Source organism: Zootoca vivipara, chromosome Z2, assembly GCF_965207765.1.
Source record: "Zootoca vivipara chromosome Z2, rZooViv2.hap1.1, whole genome shotgun sequence".
Classification (NCBI taxonomy): domain Eukaryota; kingdom Metazoa; phylum Chordata; class Lepidosauria; order Squamata; family Lacertidae; genus Zootoca; species Zootoca vivipara.
The window spans coordinates 14,964,283-14,979,757 of record NC_142585.1 but is presented as its reverse complement, the minus strand read 5'-3'; the positions used below and the strand labels follow the sequence as shown (position 1 = coordinate 14,979,757).

The following is a 15,475-nucleotide window of genomic DNA, read 5'->3' as shown; positions in this document are numbered from 1 at the left end:
GTTGAGGTTTGTTCCGACGTCAATAGTGTTTTCCTTCTGCAGGGGATTTTATGGGTTTAATCTTGAACAAAGAGGCCCAACCTCATTCCAGCCTTTGCGTCTATTTCTTTATTCTGATCAGCAGATACAAATAAGAAGATGATAATCATGTGTAATCAGATGAAGAGTATTGGACTAAGAGAGTGAAGAGACACAGGTAGAAATCTACACCCAGAAAAGAAGTTCACTGGGTGACCTGAACTTCCCAGCCTAATCTATAGCTGTGGTCATAAAACGTGGGAAAAGCTGGAGAACCATGAATGTTGCCTTGAGCTTCTTGGAACCAAACTCAGTTCTGCCACTTGATGGCATCAGGCCAATTCAGGCCCAATTGCTGTGCCAGCTCTTATGCTCTGTAATGATCTGGTGCTGCCTAACCAGGGTTGAATTGTCTTGTTAGGATGCCCAAGGAGAAACTTAGGAACAGATTATTTAAATTATAATTTTCATCATGTTTGAGGAACCTCTGGTCCTGCAGATGTTGCTGAACTGCAACTTCGATTACCCCTGATCATTTGGCCATGCTTGCTGGGGATGATGGAAATTGTAGTTTGACAACATCTTGAGGACCAGAGGATCTCAACACCTGGTTTATAGCTTTTCCTGTCCTTTTTTATTTTTATTTTTTTGAGAATGGGATGGAAATGCTGTTGATGAGGGGCAGCGGGAAATATGAGGAGAGAGGCTACCCCCTTGGTTGCAATTTGTCCTGTATTATGGAAAGGGAATGAAATAAACCAGTTTTTAAAGTCCCTATTTTACTATTGCCAAAGGATAAGAAGAAGAAAGAGCTTAAGATAGTCTGAAAATGTGATGGGGGGAAAGAGTGAGAGGAAATAGAGAAGGTCATAAAAAAGGATTGCCTCATTGACTCATAAATAATAGAAATATAAATGTCATGTGAACTTTATTTTACAGCATGGGCTGCCTACTAAAAAAAAAATAGAAGCAAAGGAAGACTCTTGTGAGAAGAAGGGCTACCTATTCTGTGTCACTGAATATAGTCATTCATGCTCAGTGGCATTCCAGTCCTTCTGACATCAGCTTTCTATTGGCCAAGCACACCCCAGGTTCCATGTGTTTGTCATTTTCAAACAGAATTGACAAGATAAGGGATTGCTACACTCAGATCAGACTGTACTCTCTGTCTCTGATAAATCCTCAGTCTAATCCATACTGGGTTTAAGATCCTTGAGATAAACTCATCCTCAAAACTGCAAACGTAAATGGAACTTTGTCAACAGCTTCAAGTTCATACATTAAAGAATGACATCTTTCTCTCTGGGTTGCTATCCATTTTGACTTTTGGGGTTATTGCTAGTATAGGGCCCCATTGCTTTCCTTGGAATCACATGCACACCAATTTGGACTCCCTTTATACAGCTGGTGTCCAGCACTTTTCACATCAGTAACAACAGTGGGGAAGGGATATATAAAATGAAAGAAATCTGCTTTGTTTCTCCTTTGTATCCTGCTACAGCTGTATACACACTACTAGACTGATGAATCTGTCTATTCTAGCCCGTGTCACTTCCATATATTTTGATCTGTAATTCCATTCCAGTTCCATGTTAATCTGCATTTTTGAAATTCATTCAAAATATTATTTACACGTGAATTATGAAAATAGGGATATGGTGTAAGTATAGGGGGGTGCAAGCTGCCAAGTGCTGCGTCACAACATCCAGAGAAGCATGAAATCCAGTAAATAGCTGGATCAAATTCCTCAAGCATCCCTGGAAACACAGAGCTTTTGAAGTCTTAGCTATTGTGGGATGAGCTCTTCAGCAAAGTGGTGGCTGTCAATCCAACACCGACACCTTCCCTAAAATAGCGGGGGGGGGGGTGGACAAAAACAAAACAAAACACCCATACACTGCAGGCTTTGCTCTGCAGTTTTGCACTAAAAACAACGACAAAGAGAAGTCTTTAAAAAGGGTGCATATTGTATTGTTACTATTGCTACTAGGTTAGAAGAAGTGGAGTCTCCTAACAACCCCCCTGCACACTTTACATACCGGTAGTTCCCAGTATTATTTGGGGGAAGCCAAGCAGTGAAAGTTGCAACATAGTGATTTAAATGTATAGTGCAGATATGTCCTTAATAATGTGAACTTAACAAAGTTCTCCTCCATTCCTACTGAAAACTGTGTCATAGAAATTTGATATGGAGAAGTCTGCCAGTAGTGATGATGGTTAAGTGGAACCACCATGTGCAGGGGCAATGTGCCAATGCATGCCAGTTGCTGAATGGCTCAGTGTGGAAGAGTTTCCCAAAGGCATCCAGGTGGCCCCTGTAGAAGCAAAGACACAGGAGTTTGGACAGATTCAGCACAATGCTTTTTATGTCCTTTGAAAGATAAGCAAAGGAATGCAAACTGAGGGAGCTGGCAGACCTGTGACTGTAAGCCCCGTTCCGTGCCCAATAAGCACAGGGCACCTTTGCCCGGTGACACCCATAGACTGCAGCAAAATACTGGGCAAGGTTTTGCCCAGTTTCTTCTCTGTGTGATGGGCTCATGGGAAGCAGAAGTGAGGGGGAAGCCTATATAAGGCTACTTTTCCCCCCTGGATCTCATAGCCTTCTTGCTTTAAGAGCTCTCTGCTCGCCCACCCTCGGGTGAGAGCCTTCACTGAGCAATTTTGGGTCATTGGTTGACAGGGCTGCAAAGGATTTTTTTCTCCCTATCAACCTGATTGGCACTTGGTTGGGGGTTTCTTCTGTCTTCCCCTCAGTGAAATTATTGCTTTCTTTTGTTAGGCTTGTATGAGGCTTTCGTTAGGTTTGTATGAGGGTGGAAATGGCACTGGATAGGATCAGCATGGTATATATAGGGGGCTCCCTATAAGGGGCCTGAGGGGAGCATTGACCACTGCTACTCCAAGTGTGTCTTCGCTATCTGCCTGGTGGGAATCTGCACCCTGGTCCCCCAGTGAGACCTTGCTTACTTGGCTTGCACCACAGCAAGGTTCAACACTGGCTGACTCCCATCATGCAAGTTTGGAGCAATCCAAACCCAGCAGATCCATTCCATCAACATGGGGCTTGTGGAATGAGGAACTGATCCTGGGACCCAATGCCATGCCAACCCTTGCCCTGCCTGCTGCTCTCAATAAAGATTTGGCCAGGTTTTATCCCATCACCATTGTACAAGTTATTTTGCTGCTCTCATGGGTCACATAATGCACCTGCCTGGGCAATCCTCGAGCTGAATTGTTGTTGGCCAAACATATGATGCTGCATCAAACAGTGAAATTTAATTTAGTGCCAGTCTTCATTTGTGAAGTTTTGTGAACATCAAAGAACTGTTTCTTGAATCTTCCCCATGATATGAAAGTTTGGCACATCTAAAATATTTGCTGCTTTGATTTTCACCTATGGCTGTTATGGCCACTACTACCAAACCAAATTTGATGCTATCAAGATATAATCATATATTATTAATAGTGTACAAAAGGACTGACTAATTTAAAATGAGAATGTTCAACCTACTCGTGGTTTTTTGATCTTCCCCCAGTTTCCTCACCTTTTAATTCAAACATGCAACTAATGACTACCCAAGAAGTGATGTATGGGAATGGTCTCAGCGGGTCATCAAAAAAGGGGTTGACTTTTCTCAAAGCCTAATAGTAAAGTGTTCAGCTATTACATTCTCCCACCTATGTGCAGGCTAATTAGATTAAAGGTAGAAGATCAATCATGCAGTACTGTCTTGCTAAGATTAATTACTCTGCCCCTCTGCAAATTAATTATTAGCATACCACTTTGAAGATGGGAAAAATCAGTAGAGTTATGGAAGAACCCACAAGTGGACATCAACATGGGTGCATATGCACACACACAACACACACAATATATATATATTTCTATACCCCAGTGACAGAGTCTACCTCTTGCTTAAAATATACTGTTTCTTAAGCATTAAATGTTGTAGAACTTCAGTGTCATTTTTTCAAAAAAAAGGTTGAGTACTTTGAGTACATTATTATTATCCTTAAAATCGTAAACATTTGATGCAGCTTTATTTCTCTGTCTGAACTTAAAAGGCTCACTTATTGGTGAGCTATGGCTCATTTTTTGTTTATTTTATGGCTACGTTATGGTTTTGTACACACAGTTTTATTATTCTATACTGGAAAATGCTATTTAAAAATGGGACACTTTTTCAAGTCTGAACCACCATTTTATATTGCATACCTAGTCGTTTTTGTTTTCATATCAAAGTCTTTTTTGACAAGGGATAAGATTTCGTTTATCTGGTTGACAGAAATCAAAACTCTACTAAATTGTTAATCCCATTGCTCTGCTCCAATCATTATTTGGACAGAACTATGAAAAGCACTGATTTTGAAATCACAGTTTAGGGAAGCTAACAAGCCTTAAGAACAAGGAAGCCCAGAAATCTCTGAACTACTCCACAAAGCGCAGATTTAGGTAAAAGCTCACAGAGATTGCCTTTATAAACACTGTGTAAACTCCCCAAATGCCACGTGACTGACATAAGCCCCATTTAAAACCTGGCCAGAGTAATTTAATCTATGATAACATTCCAAAACTGGCTAAAAATCCTATACCTTAGAACGTCATGTCTATTGACACCAATTACACTCCTTCCTGGTAGAAGCACATGTAAAACACATTTCTTTTTAGTATATTGTTAACTTCAATGATATTTTGAATCATTGCATGCTTGTTTTTAACAGCATTTTATTGATAACCTTTGTGTTTTATTTTTTATAAACTGTTTGAAGGTTTTATTATAATCAAACAGCAAAGACATTTTTTTCCAATAAAATAAATGAAAGAACTCCATACACCATGTACTGTATACAGAACTAACACTTGTTCAAGTCTCTTTTTTAAAAAAAGTAAAAGTTAAATGTTTGGTAACTCACATAAACTCTTTTTTTCTATGTACTGCACTTTTAAAGTTCAGTTAATTCTTTCTCATCCATTCACATCACCACCCTAGAAAGTTAGCTGTGTTATTCTTCTAGTTGCTAGTTAAATTTAACTCGCTGGATATAGTCCAATTTTGCCAGCTGTCAGTGCAAATTAGGAGTGGCTACAGTTTGATGATTTGCATGTATACAGTCTCAGGTTCAATTATCCACATTCAAGTTCAGTTCACTCAAGCATTCAGTTGAAAAAAAAAGTATATCTGCCACAAAACAGCTCTATGATTCTAGTTCTTGTTTGTATGGAAAACATTTCATATATCATACTCATTTGATGAGGGTGTATTGTGAACACCCTGAACATTTTTTGTGTGTGTGTGTGAGAGTAGAATCACTAAAGAGCTACATCACAGTAAAGAATCCCAGACATGGTTGAAAACTACCAACATCAGAGGACACGACATCAGTTGCGTATGTCAAAGCACAGCTATTGAAGTCGAAATCACATTAGTTGGGGTATACATCTCCACACTGCAGAACACTAATTATTCTTGGTATTGGATTTCAACTTGAGATGCCAGATAATTAGTCATCTAAGAAAAATAGGTGAGTCCAACCTCCTTGCAAACTTCTCACATCCGAAGACACATCTATCACCACATCAACCCTGAGGTAGTGATGTGTGCCACTACTTATCAAAGTACATATCATTAGGACCAAACTGACATTGCAGCTGTTTCAAACGGGACACATACCCCTCCCTAATTTGGGGAAAAGAATCAGAAAAGGCATCCCAAATGGCAACAACTGATCCAATCTTGGTTTAAGCCGAACACACAGCCCTTTTCTGGATTGACCATTAAGTTTTAAGTAAATATGTGAGGGGGTTACAAGCTATCTCTGTTACCATCCAGCCTATGCACTCTTCTGAAGTGGTACTTCTGTACTCATGGAGACTTCCTGCATACTTTAGAACCTGTTGTGAAACATGAGCACTGGATACTTCCCTCCAATGTGTGGCTGGAACTAACATGTTTGTTCCTGCTGTCTCCTCTCATGAGTTTTTCCTCCCTTAATGATTGATTGACTGACTGACTGACTACTTATTTAGCCGCAGATTTATAAAATATTTCCCAACCAAAAGGTACCAAAGCAGCATACAATAAAAAAACAATAAGATCGAATACAAAAGATAACAGGCTCAAAACCAAAGAAATAAAACCAATTCTATAACTATATAGTTATTATTCCATAATAGTTCATGAACATTAAAAATAAAATAAAAAAATCTACAAACTTACAATTTGCTTTGCTGGATCAATGCCAGCTTGGATATAGCTCTCTGAAATTATACGACAACCTTAAAAAAACCACCCCGTAAATAGTAGCATGCCCTTTAAGAAGCAAACAGCAAGTTTGATTTAATTTCATTATTAATTTCTGCCTCAGCTGCATTTTTCATCTTTTTGCAAACTCTTTATAGGCCCTTCAATTGCTCAGTCATATGAAAAGCCTGTCTTTGTATTCTACCCAAACAATGAAACATGCACTGAAAGCACTCAAAGACAGCTACTGCTCAGTCTTTACTATCCTCTAAGGCACTTATTAGCTTAGACCCCACAGCTTTTCAGGTCCTGATCTCTATCCTGCTTTTCCACGTAGGGCCTTCCTCCAAGAGCTGGGTTGCTGCATCCTAAATACAGCCAATTTGGTCCATATGGGTTCATCATCTGAATCTCAAAATGCAGCTCAGAAAAAAATATTACTACAAAGCCCTTCAGCCCTGGACAGAATGATGACCTTTGTCTTTTCAGGTGCAACAAAACAAATACTATTTGAATCAGAATTATCACTATACACTGGATGCTCATTTTGGACCCATGAATTCCCTAGAGTGAGAAATGCCCATGATGCAATAGACTTACTGGACTCTGGATCTGAATTGCCATCTCCCTCTGTCCGACTGTTGGGTGATGTCTGCTCATAGTACTCCTCTTGCGGGAAGCCAAGTGGCAGAGGATGCGCTGTGCTAGCAGTGCTGCTGGGCTCATGGTCTCCTAGCCCACTGTCACTGCAGCTTTCCTGAGAGCCATCCGGCAGGTGAAATGTGACTCGGCGCTGCGACTGCGGAGGAGAGAAAGGAAACCATATTGCTCCAGCAGTGTTCCCAGGTTGCGGTTGACTATAACCAACTGATGAAATGTGTTCTAGCCACAGCAGCTATCAGGATGAACAAATCTGCCAATTTAGTTTTCTCTCTCTCTCCCCCTCCCCAATTCTCCACATTTCTGCATCAGTTTTTTAGAAGTTATTTATATATATATTTAAACAGTCCTCATGGAAATTCACCAGTATTCATCCTAATGTACGTACATGTGTGTACACAGTTTTTGCCTAATATGTGTACTTTGCAGAGCAATTTTACGTAATACAACACATTTCATGTGTTCTTTTTATTATTATATTCACATTGCATTTTATTCATACTTCACCCTAGTGTATTCATTTTTGTATACATTACATGGCTAAAGAACTGCATTGTCCATAAGGCGATACAGCCCTCAGGTGAAAAGAAAGGTTCTACACCCCTGTCAAAGATTATAGTATACGAAACAACCGTATTTTATAAGAAAGGGTAAAATGCACTTTAATATATTCACTCTTACACTCCCATGCATTGGTTGTGTGTAATAGTCTGATACTCTCTCTAACATCTATATCTCATATTTTTCATAGAGAAAGAAAGAAGATATTTGGAAGAGATGGAACAGAATATTGGGAAGTACCAATGCTTCCTTCCATCCATCCATCAATCTAACCAACCAACCAACTTTACTCCTTATATTTGTGTTCCTTAGGGTGCGGGAAATCACACATTACTTTGAACGTGACATTCAGAACAATGCAAAGGATGTAAACATCCCCTTTTTAAAATAAACCAACTGAAGGCTTTTGCGCTCACAAGATAATGCACATCAAATTACAGTCAGATTATTTTTAAACATCTAACATAAAACTGATATTTAAGATCTTAGGGAGTTCAGAAGCTTAGAGATGAGTAAGAATGACAGTACTTAATGTCTGTTTCTCCCAACAACCTACAAATGATTTTTTTTCCTTTTAACTTTTCTTTATTCTACCACACTTCTTCCCGGCTATCAATTTTTAATAACAATGAGTGATTTATCTTAAACAAACAAAGCACCCTATTCTTCAATTAAGAATATATTTTTAATTGATAAGTAGTAGTCTCACTTGACTGTTACGGTTTCCGTGTTGCTCTAGTCCTTATGAAAACTCACCAGCATTTTAGGGCAAATTTCTCTTGATATATACATTTTTAAATGCAATTTTGCCTGATATACTCATTTTTGCGAGCAGCCCCCCCAATGTAAGGCATATACAGTATGCATGCCATTTTCACAGATAGATACATTTTACGCTCACTTTCCCTTAATATGCACAATTTGGGGCACATCATTTGGTTGCAGAACTGCACCCTAAAATTTAGAGAAATGTAAATGACAAAGGATGGCTGTGTTTTGGTTTGCATATTGCTTCCAAAAGTGCAAGTTATGCAGCTACTCAGTAACATTAAAACTGAATCAAAATTATCAATAATAATAATAGTTTATTTGTACCCCACCCATCTGGCTGAGTCTCCCCAGCCACTCTGGACGGCTCCCAATCAAATATTTAAACAATACAGCATTAAATATTTAAAGCTTCCCTAAACAGGGCTGCCTTCAGGTGTCTTTTAAAAATCGGATAGCTGCTTATTTCCTTGACATCTGTTGGAAGGGCATTCCACAGGCGAGGGCCACTACCGAGAAGGCCCTCTGTCTGGTTCCCTGTAACCTCACTTCTCGCAATGAGGGAACCACCAGAAGGCCCTCAGCGCTGGATCTCAGTGTCCGGGCTGAATGATGGGGGTGGAGACGCTCCTTCAGGTATACAGGACTGAGACTGTTTAGGGCTTTAAAGGTCAACACCAACACTTTGAATTGCACTCAGAAACATACTGGGAGCCAATGTAGATCTCTCAGGACTGGTGTTATGTGGTCCTGGTGGCCACTCCCAGTCACCAATCTAGCTGCCGCATTCTGGATTAATTGCAGTTTCTGGGTCACCTTCAAAGGTAGCCCCACATAGAGCACATTGCAGTAATCCAAGCAGGGGATAACCAGAGCATGCACCACTCTGGCGAGACAGTCTGGGCCTTCTCGGTAGTGGCACCCGCCCTGTGGAACACCCTCCCAGCAGATGTCAAGGCAATAAGTAACTATTTTACTTTTAGAAGACAACTGGAGGCTGTTTAGGGAAGTTTTTAAATGTTTGATGCTGTACTGTTTTTAATATTCAGTTGGAAGCCGCCCAGAGTGGCTGGGGAAACCCAGCCAGATGGGTGGGGTATAAATAATAAATTATTATTATTATTATTACAATCGTGCCTGAAAAGAGCTTGTGTTTTCAACCAATTGCTCCATCTGAAAAATTATCTAAATGCCCCGAAGTGCTACAATGGAAGTATGGTATAGGTAACAAGAAACTCTAAAAATCTGTCACCTTTCCTAAAGGGTGAAATGTTCTATGACATATTTCATACTGTTATAATTTGTTTCCTGCAATAATGGGAAATTAGTTTTGCTCCCAAGGTTGCCCAAAGTGTAAATGCAATTCGTCTAAGGAATGTCAGGTGTCAAATAAGGTCATGCCATCAACCAGAGACATTTCCTGAGCAATCATATTGAAGCAAAGATTTTTTTTTTATTTAAGAGCAGAGGTTCTTGAAAAATGTCACTGGACATGGTTCTGATAGATCAGGGATGGGGACACTGTGCACTTCCCCATGTTGTTGGTTTACAACTCCAGTCAGTCCCATCTAGCATGGCCATTGGCAAGGGATGGTGGGAGCTGGAATCTAACACCATCTGGATGAACACATGCTTCTCATCCCTTTCCTAGATTATGACCTAGATTATGGGGTGTTGCTTGGGGTGAGGTAGCTGTTAGAAATGAGGGAGAGACCTTCACTGAAAACATTTCCACCCAAATTATTCACACATGCAAACACTCAGATAAATATTGGCCAAATTCTCTATCTACCCAAATTCACATCGATGTCCCTGTAGTAAAACCATCCCACCATGCCTACATTTATTTTAAAACTCGGAATATGCATTGCCCGACACATATCGTCATGCATTCTGTTCAGTAGGCAATATCCCCGGTGGTTTTAGGTTGAAATCTCTCATATTTAATGAAGATTTATCTTTTGTTCTTTTTAAAATAACAGGTGAGCATACAGTGGTACCTCTACTTATGAATTTAATGCGTTCCGAACGCACATTTGTAAACTGAAAAAAATTGTAAGTCGAATCCCATAGGAATGCATTGGGAGAAAAAATTCGTAAGTAGAAGCAACCCTATCTAAAAATTCGTAAGTAGAAAAAATCCTATCTAAACCGCATCCAAGATGGCGGACGGAGCTCCATTCGTAAGTAGAAACATTAGAAAGTAGAGGTACCACTGTATTACACAATTGCTGGATTGATGGGACAATTTACTGGGTCGGTTAGATGTGAAAACCTTAGTAAGACTTTAGAGCTGTATTCTGGCAAAAGAAGCACCACCCACTTAAATACCTGTCCAAAAAGTTGGAGAAGAGCTGTGGCTCAATGATGACTCATCTGCTTTACCTGCCAAATGTCCCATGTTCAATTTTTGGTATCTCTGGGTAAAACTGGGAGAGACCCCTGTCTGAAGCCCCTCTAAGAGCTACTGCCAGTAAGTGTAGACAGTACTAAGCTAGATGGACCAATGGTTTCCCTTAGCAGCTTGCTATATTCACATATCGTTTGACTCAATCATATGCACCATCGGGGGGAATCCAAAGCCCTGGCCTGCAGCTTACTGGTTTTATGGAAAGTGAGCACAAGGATGACTCTTTTCTATACCAGCTCCCAGGTTGATCTGGCAATAAGGCCCAGATTGTTATCATGTGACAGCTGCAGGGCTAGCTCAGGGTCAAGCAGAACCTGTGAGCTCAGTTGTGGCTCCTCCCTCCTGAAAAACCCAATTTAAGTGGTGTCCTCTGGCTACCATCAATGGGAATTCCACTGCCAGCTGTTTGGATGCACAAATTGAAATGCTCCTCACTGGTGAGTCTCCCCCACTGGCAATGGAGTTCCTCCACCAGGAGAAACCAGCAGATCCTGGTGGATTTGGGTGGAGGGACAATACTGTTCAAACAACTGGGTTAGGGATTGCACATGGCAGGCCATCATGAGGAAGGGCAGGTAAGAAATTAAATAAATAAATCATGCGCACAGCGTGTGGTAATCAAATTAAGAAAAATGGGGATGACTAGCCCACAATCTGTGTTATTTTGCTTCTATCTATACACACTCCCTTTGGAAAACAAACAAGAAAACAGCTGGAGTCTGAGGATATTTTGCAATCTTATAAATTCAAATTGAAATGCCTGAAGGAAGAACTTTCAAAAATAAACGTGACAGAAGCTAACTCCCTGCTATTGGCAAAATTGTATTCACATATCTTGCTTGAGATTGCTGTAACGATGTCTGCAGGAATTCAGAAAATCACAGCTTGTCTATTTCTCAGGGAAGGAGTAAAGAACACCCCCCCTCCTTTTGTATGTGCCTGTAAAACGATTGTCAAGGTAAATAATGACAAGATATAAAATGTTCCTAATTCCCATCTCCCCCCATGAATGCTTTCAAGTAGGTGATTTCAAGTAGGCCAAATCTTAAGCGGTCATAAATTCATCATCTTTTCCTGTGTCCCAGAAGAATTCAATCACAGCTTATGAATGTGTAGCACAGGAAGATGAAGGTGTGTGTGTGTGTGTGTGTGTGTGTGTGTGTGTGTGTGTGTTCTCATCTCTAGGGTTATGGAAGAATTAAATTCTCTTTTAGACATGATAGAACCTGGTAGCCAATTGGGGATGAAGTTCAGTGGGCGACTGAGAGAAGTATGAAGTACTTAGTACATTTCTGCTTCTTGCCTACCCAAGGGGTCGCCCATCCGTTTTGGAAGAAAAATTGTTGTAATGCTGTAGTGGGCATGGGTGCAGGTAAATGACAATGCCCACTGCAGCAGGATGACAGAACAAAAGACAAGCAAGCAAGCAATGTGGCAGTTGGGTAGCATAGGCGAGCTGTTGAGGTGTTTCAGAGGGTGGTTTGGGCAACTGCTCTCTGATGCACACACACAGTTAAACATATCCAGAATTGTGTTTAAGGAAGTAGGAGATGCTTCAGAGAGCAGTTGGGCATACAGCTTTCTAAAGTGCCCTGCCTTCATCATATTTTGCAAGAATTGTATTTAAGGAGGGTGCGAAGTGATTTAGACAGTGAATTGATGAGTGGAGCAAGCAGGGGTGGTAGCTCCTACTGCAATAAAATATTATTTATTATATTACCAGTAGTAATGGCAAGCTCTGGCCATGACACTGTTCAGGAAGCATTTGGGTTTTTTCTGAGCTTTATCTGATTAACCTCAAAGTCTTATGCATGTTTATTCCAAGGAAGCTGTGGAAGGGAAACAAATCTAGGGAGAATGACCCTGTACTTTCCAGTCTCCAGATCCCAACCTGCCTCATCCAATGGAAGCCTCTTCCTCATCTGACTGCTTTCCTTTCTGCTACTCCCTTGGTTTTTCCATTCCACTCATTAATGTGAGGGCAGAAGGAAGGCAAACAGATATCTGGGAAGGGAGATTGGAGGCTTCTGTTTTGGGTATATGTGGAGAAGAGAATATGGTGTATGCTATGGTAATGGGAGGACAGCAACAATCATCCACCCACCCACTACAAATGAGAAAGAACTCATGGAATTTTCTGATCCAGTTCAGAACTTCTAAAGACAATACACACACAATCAAAATATTTAGTCAAGGCCAAGAGTCCTCTTGGCAGATAAACCTCCCCCGCTCCCAGTACAGCTATTTAATAACAACCTGCTATGAAAAGAAACCAAGCAGTTACCATTCCTGGCAAACTGGCACAATTAACCTCAAGAATTCCTTGACACAAAATATTTTGATGACCAGTGTTCTGGGCTTTTTATCACTTGAATAAAATGGGGAGTGTACCAATTATTAATACAACAATTCAGCAATATAGATACAAAATACCAGCTGTGCTCTCAGTCCAAATTCAGAACAAAGTGAAGGGCCAACAGAAAAACCTCATCTTAAAGTTGCATCTAAAGATGCCCTATTCACCTGGGGATAGACTGTCAGAGTCACTGAATATCAAGAACCGTCCTCTTCCAGTTTTCTCAGTGTTTCTGGTACTTAGCACATCTGAAAGGCAAGCCGCTAGCAATCACATCACTTCCTACACCTCCTTCCCCTTTTGCTGCCAAATCTCATCTTCCCTGGGAAACTATACACCAGAGGAGAGGGTAGTAACAAGTTAAACCCATGAGACTCTGGAACAGCTTTCCAAATGACAAGTTAACAGCAGCCAAATATGATCCATCATTCCCAGTGGATTCCTTCTCTCCAGTCTCATTAAGCTCTCTAATAATAATAATAATAATAATAATAATAATAATAATAATAATAAATGGATCAACTTTATGTTCACTACAGTTGCTAATAAGATTGGTAAGGGCAGCATTCCTCCAACTGTTGGATAGAAGTGGCATTACATTTGACCTTAAAACTGGAGGTACATTTTTATTTATTTTTATTTTACTTTATTTTGGAAATGATACTCCACTCCTCCACTGAAATAGAACACACAAGGTACTTTTTGAGTACATATGCAAAAGGAATAATGACCCATCTTCAGAGGATCCTGTCCTCCTGATTGGAACTGTTGTTCTTACAATTCAGTGGGCAGCCTAGTACAGTATTGGTGCTCAACATCTTCTGGTACTTCTCACTGTTGCTAGCATTGCTGGCACTTCTTGTTATCTACTCTGGGCCCAGTCATTTCAATAGGTAATTGTGTATAAACAATATAAGTTTAATATGTGTAAAAATATAATGTAAAAAATATGTTTGACTGAAGTTAAAACTTATGTTAAGATTTGCATTTGCAAAACAGATAAGTTTGTCTTAATTGAGAGTTTTCACTCACTTCAGTTTGCTAGGCTACTTGATTACTCATTGCCAGAAACTCAAGCTACAGATATCACACAGCAGGAAGCTGAAACTTGAGAAGTCAGGGTGTGCTTCCTTAGCAATTGCCCTTAGAAGCAGCAGTAGTAGTAGAAGCTAAGCTCCACAAAGATGAACAAGCTTAGGATCTTTCTCTGGGAACAGAGAGGGGAAAGTTTATTGAAATGCATAAAGAACTAAAAAGAAGAGTGAACCACATTGCTTGTTTGAAAAGTGTTACTTTGCTTTTCATAAAATTTATTGTAACTATTCAAAACTATTTCAGTAAAGCTTTGAAACTCATTCTTGGCATGCAAAGCTCATTTATTTCTACATAAGGTTCAGATCAGGACCTTATGTAGTAGTAACTCTAGCATGGAGTACAGCTTGGGAGCTGCTATTTTAAGTTGCACATAATGCATTAGAAAAAATGTTCCCATCAGGCCTCCTTGAGTAGTTACAATGTGAGTTGAATGTCAGACATGATAGTGGTGGAAGTACTGCCAAGACTGCTAAGTTTGATGAACTGGGAGTCCCATCAAAATCCACTTTGCCAGGGACCAGTTCACACATGGATCTAGCCCTGGTGAGACAATTCTGCTCAGGACCACAATATCTCAAGACCGCCTTCTTTCCTATGAACCTACCGGGACCGAGATTATCCTCTGAGCCCCTTCTTTGTCTGCCTCCTCTGTGATGTCTGGAGGGCAGCAAAACAAAACAACACAACACAACTTTATTGTGAGTGCAGGCAAATTGGTAGCATTGCCAAGGACCCCATGAAGTATGGCACTGGTTCTGAGAGCAGGTGAACTGGCAATAACAGCAGGACTAGGAATCTCCAGGTGTCCGTTGTAGTTAAGGCAAAGGAATAAATCTGATTAAGTTTGCATTTAAAACTGAACCTACCTAATTCATGCTTTCCAAAACAACATGAAAACTGACACATAATCACCCTTTAAAATTCATCCTTATCTGATTTTTTCTTTTTGCAATTTAATCTTTATTACCTAATCTGAATTTATCAATGCAGAAATGCATATGCATGTGCATTGGAATGGATTGGAATGCACAGTCTAGTGAAAATAGCATACAGAAAAGTGTACACATATTCTCCAACATTCCTCAGATGCAAACAGGGACATTTCTCATTCCCCCACACCTGACCTTCCTCACCCCCTCCATTTTTGCCCCTCACCCTGCAGAACATTTCCTACCAGAATAAGGACAAGTGTCAGCAGTACACCAATGGGACACAGTACACAGAACCTCCACCGCCCAGACAGAATCCCTTAATCCTGATTTGATTTGATTTGATTACTGGATTTACAAAAAGAAAAGCACACACCAATAAATAAATATTAGAAAGGGCCTAGATTAGATGTGGATGCGTAAATCACACACA

The 15,475-nt window shown here is 40.2% G+C and overlaps 1 protein-coding gene across 1 annotated transcript in view; it reads right to left on the bottom strand.

The window, feature by feature from the left end:
* The window catches only part of LOC148686569 (protocadherin-9-like), a 363,264-nt gene that overhangs the window by 160,223 nt on the left and 187,566 nt on the right, over nt 1-15,475 (bottom strand). The window contains exon 3 of the mRNA XM_088665406.1: nt 6,864-7,062. Coding sequence (XP_088521532.1) covers nt 6,864-7,062 — 199 coding nt within the window. The remainder of the gene's footprint in view (nt 1-6,863; nt 7,063-15,475) is intronic.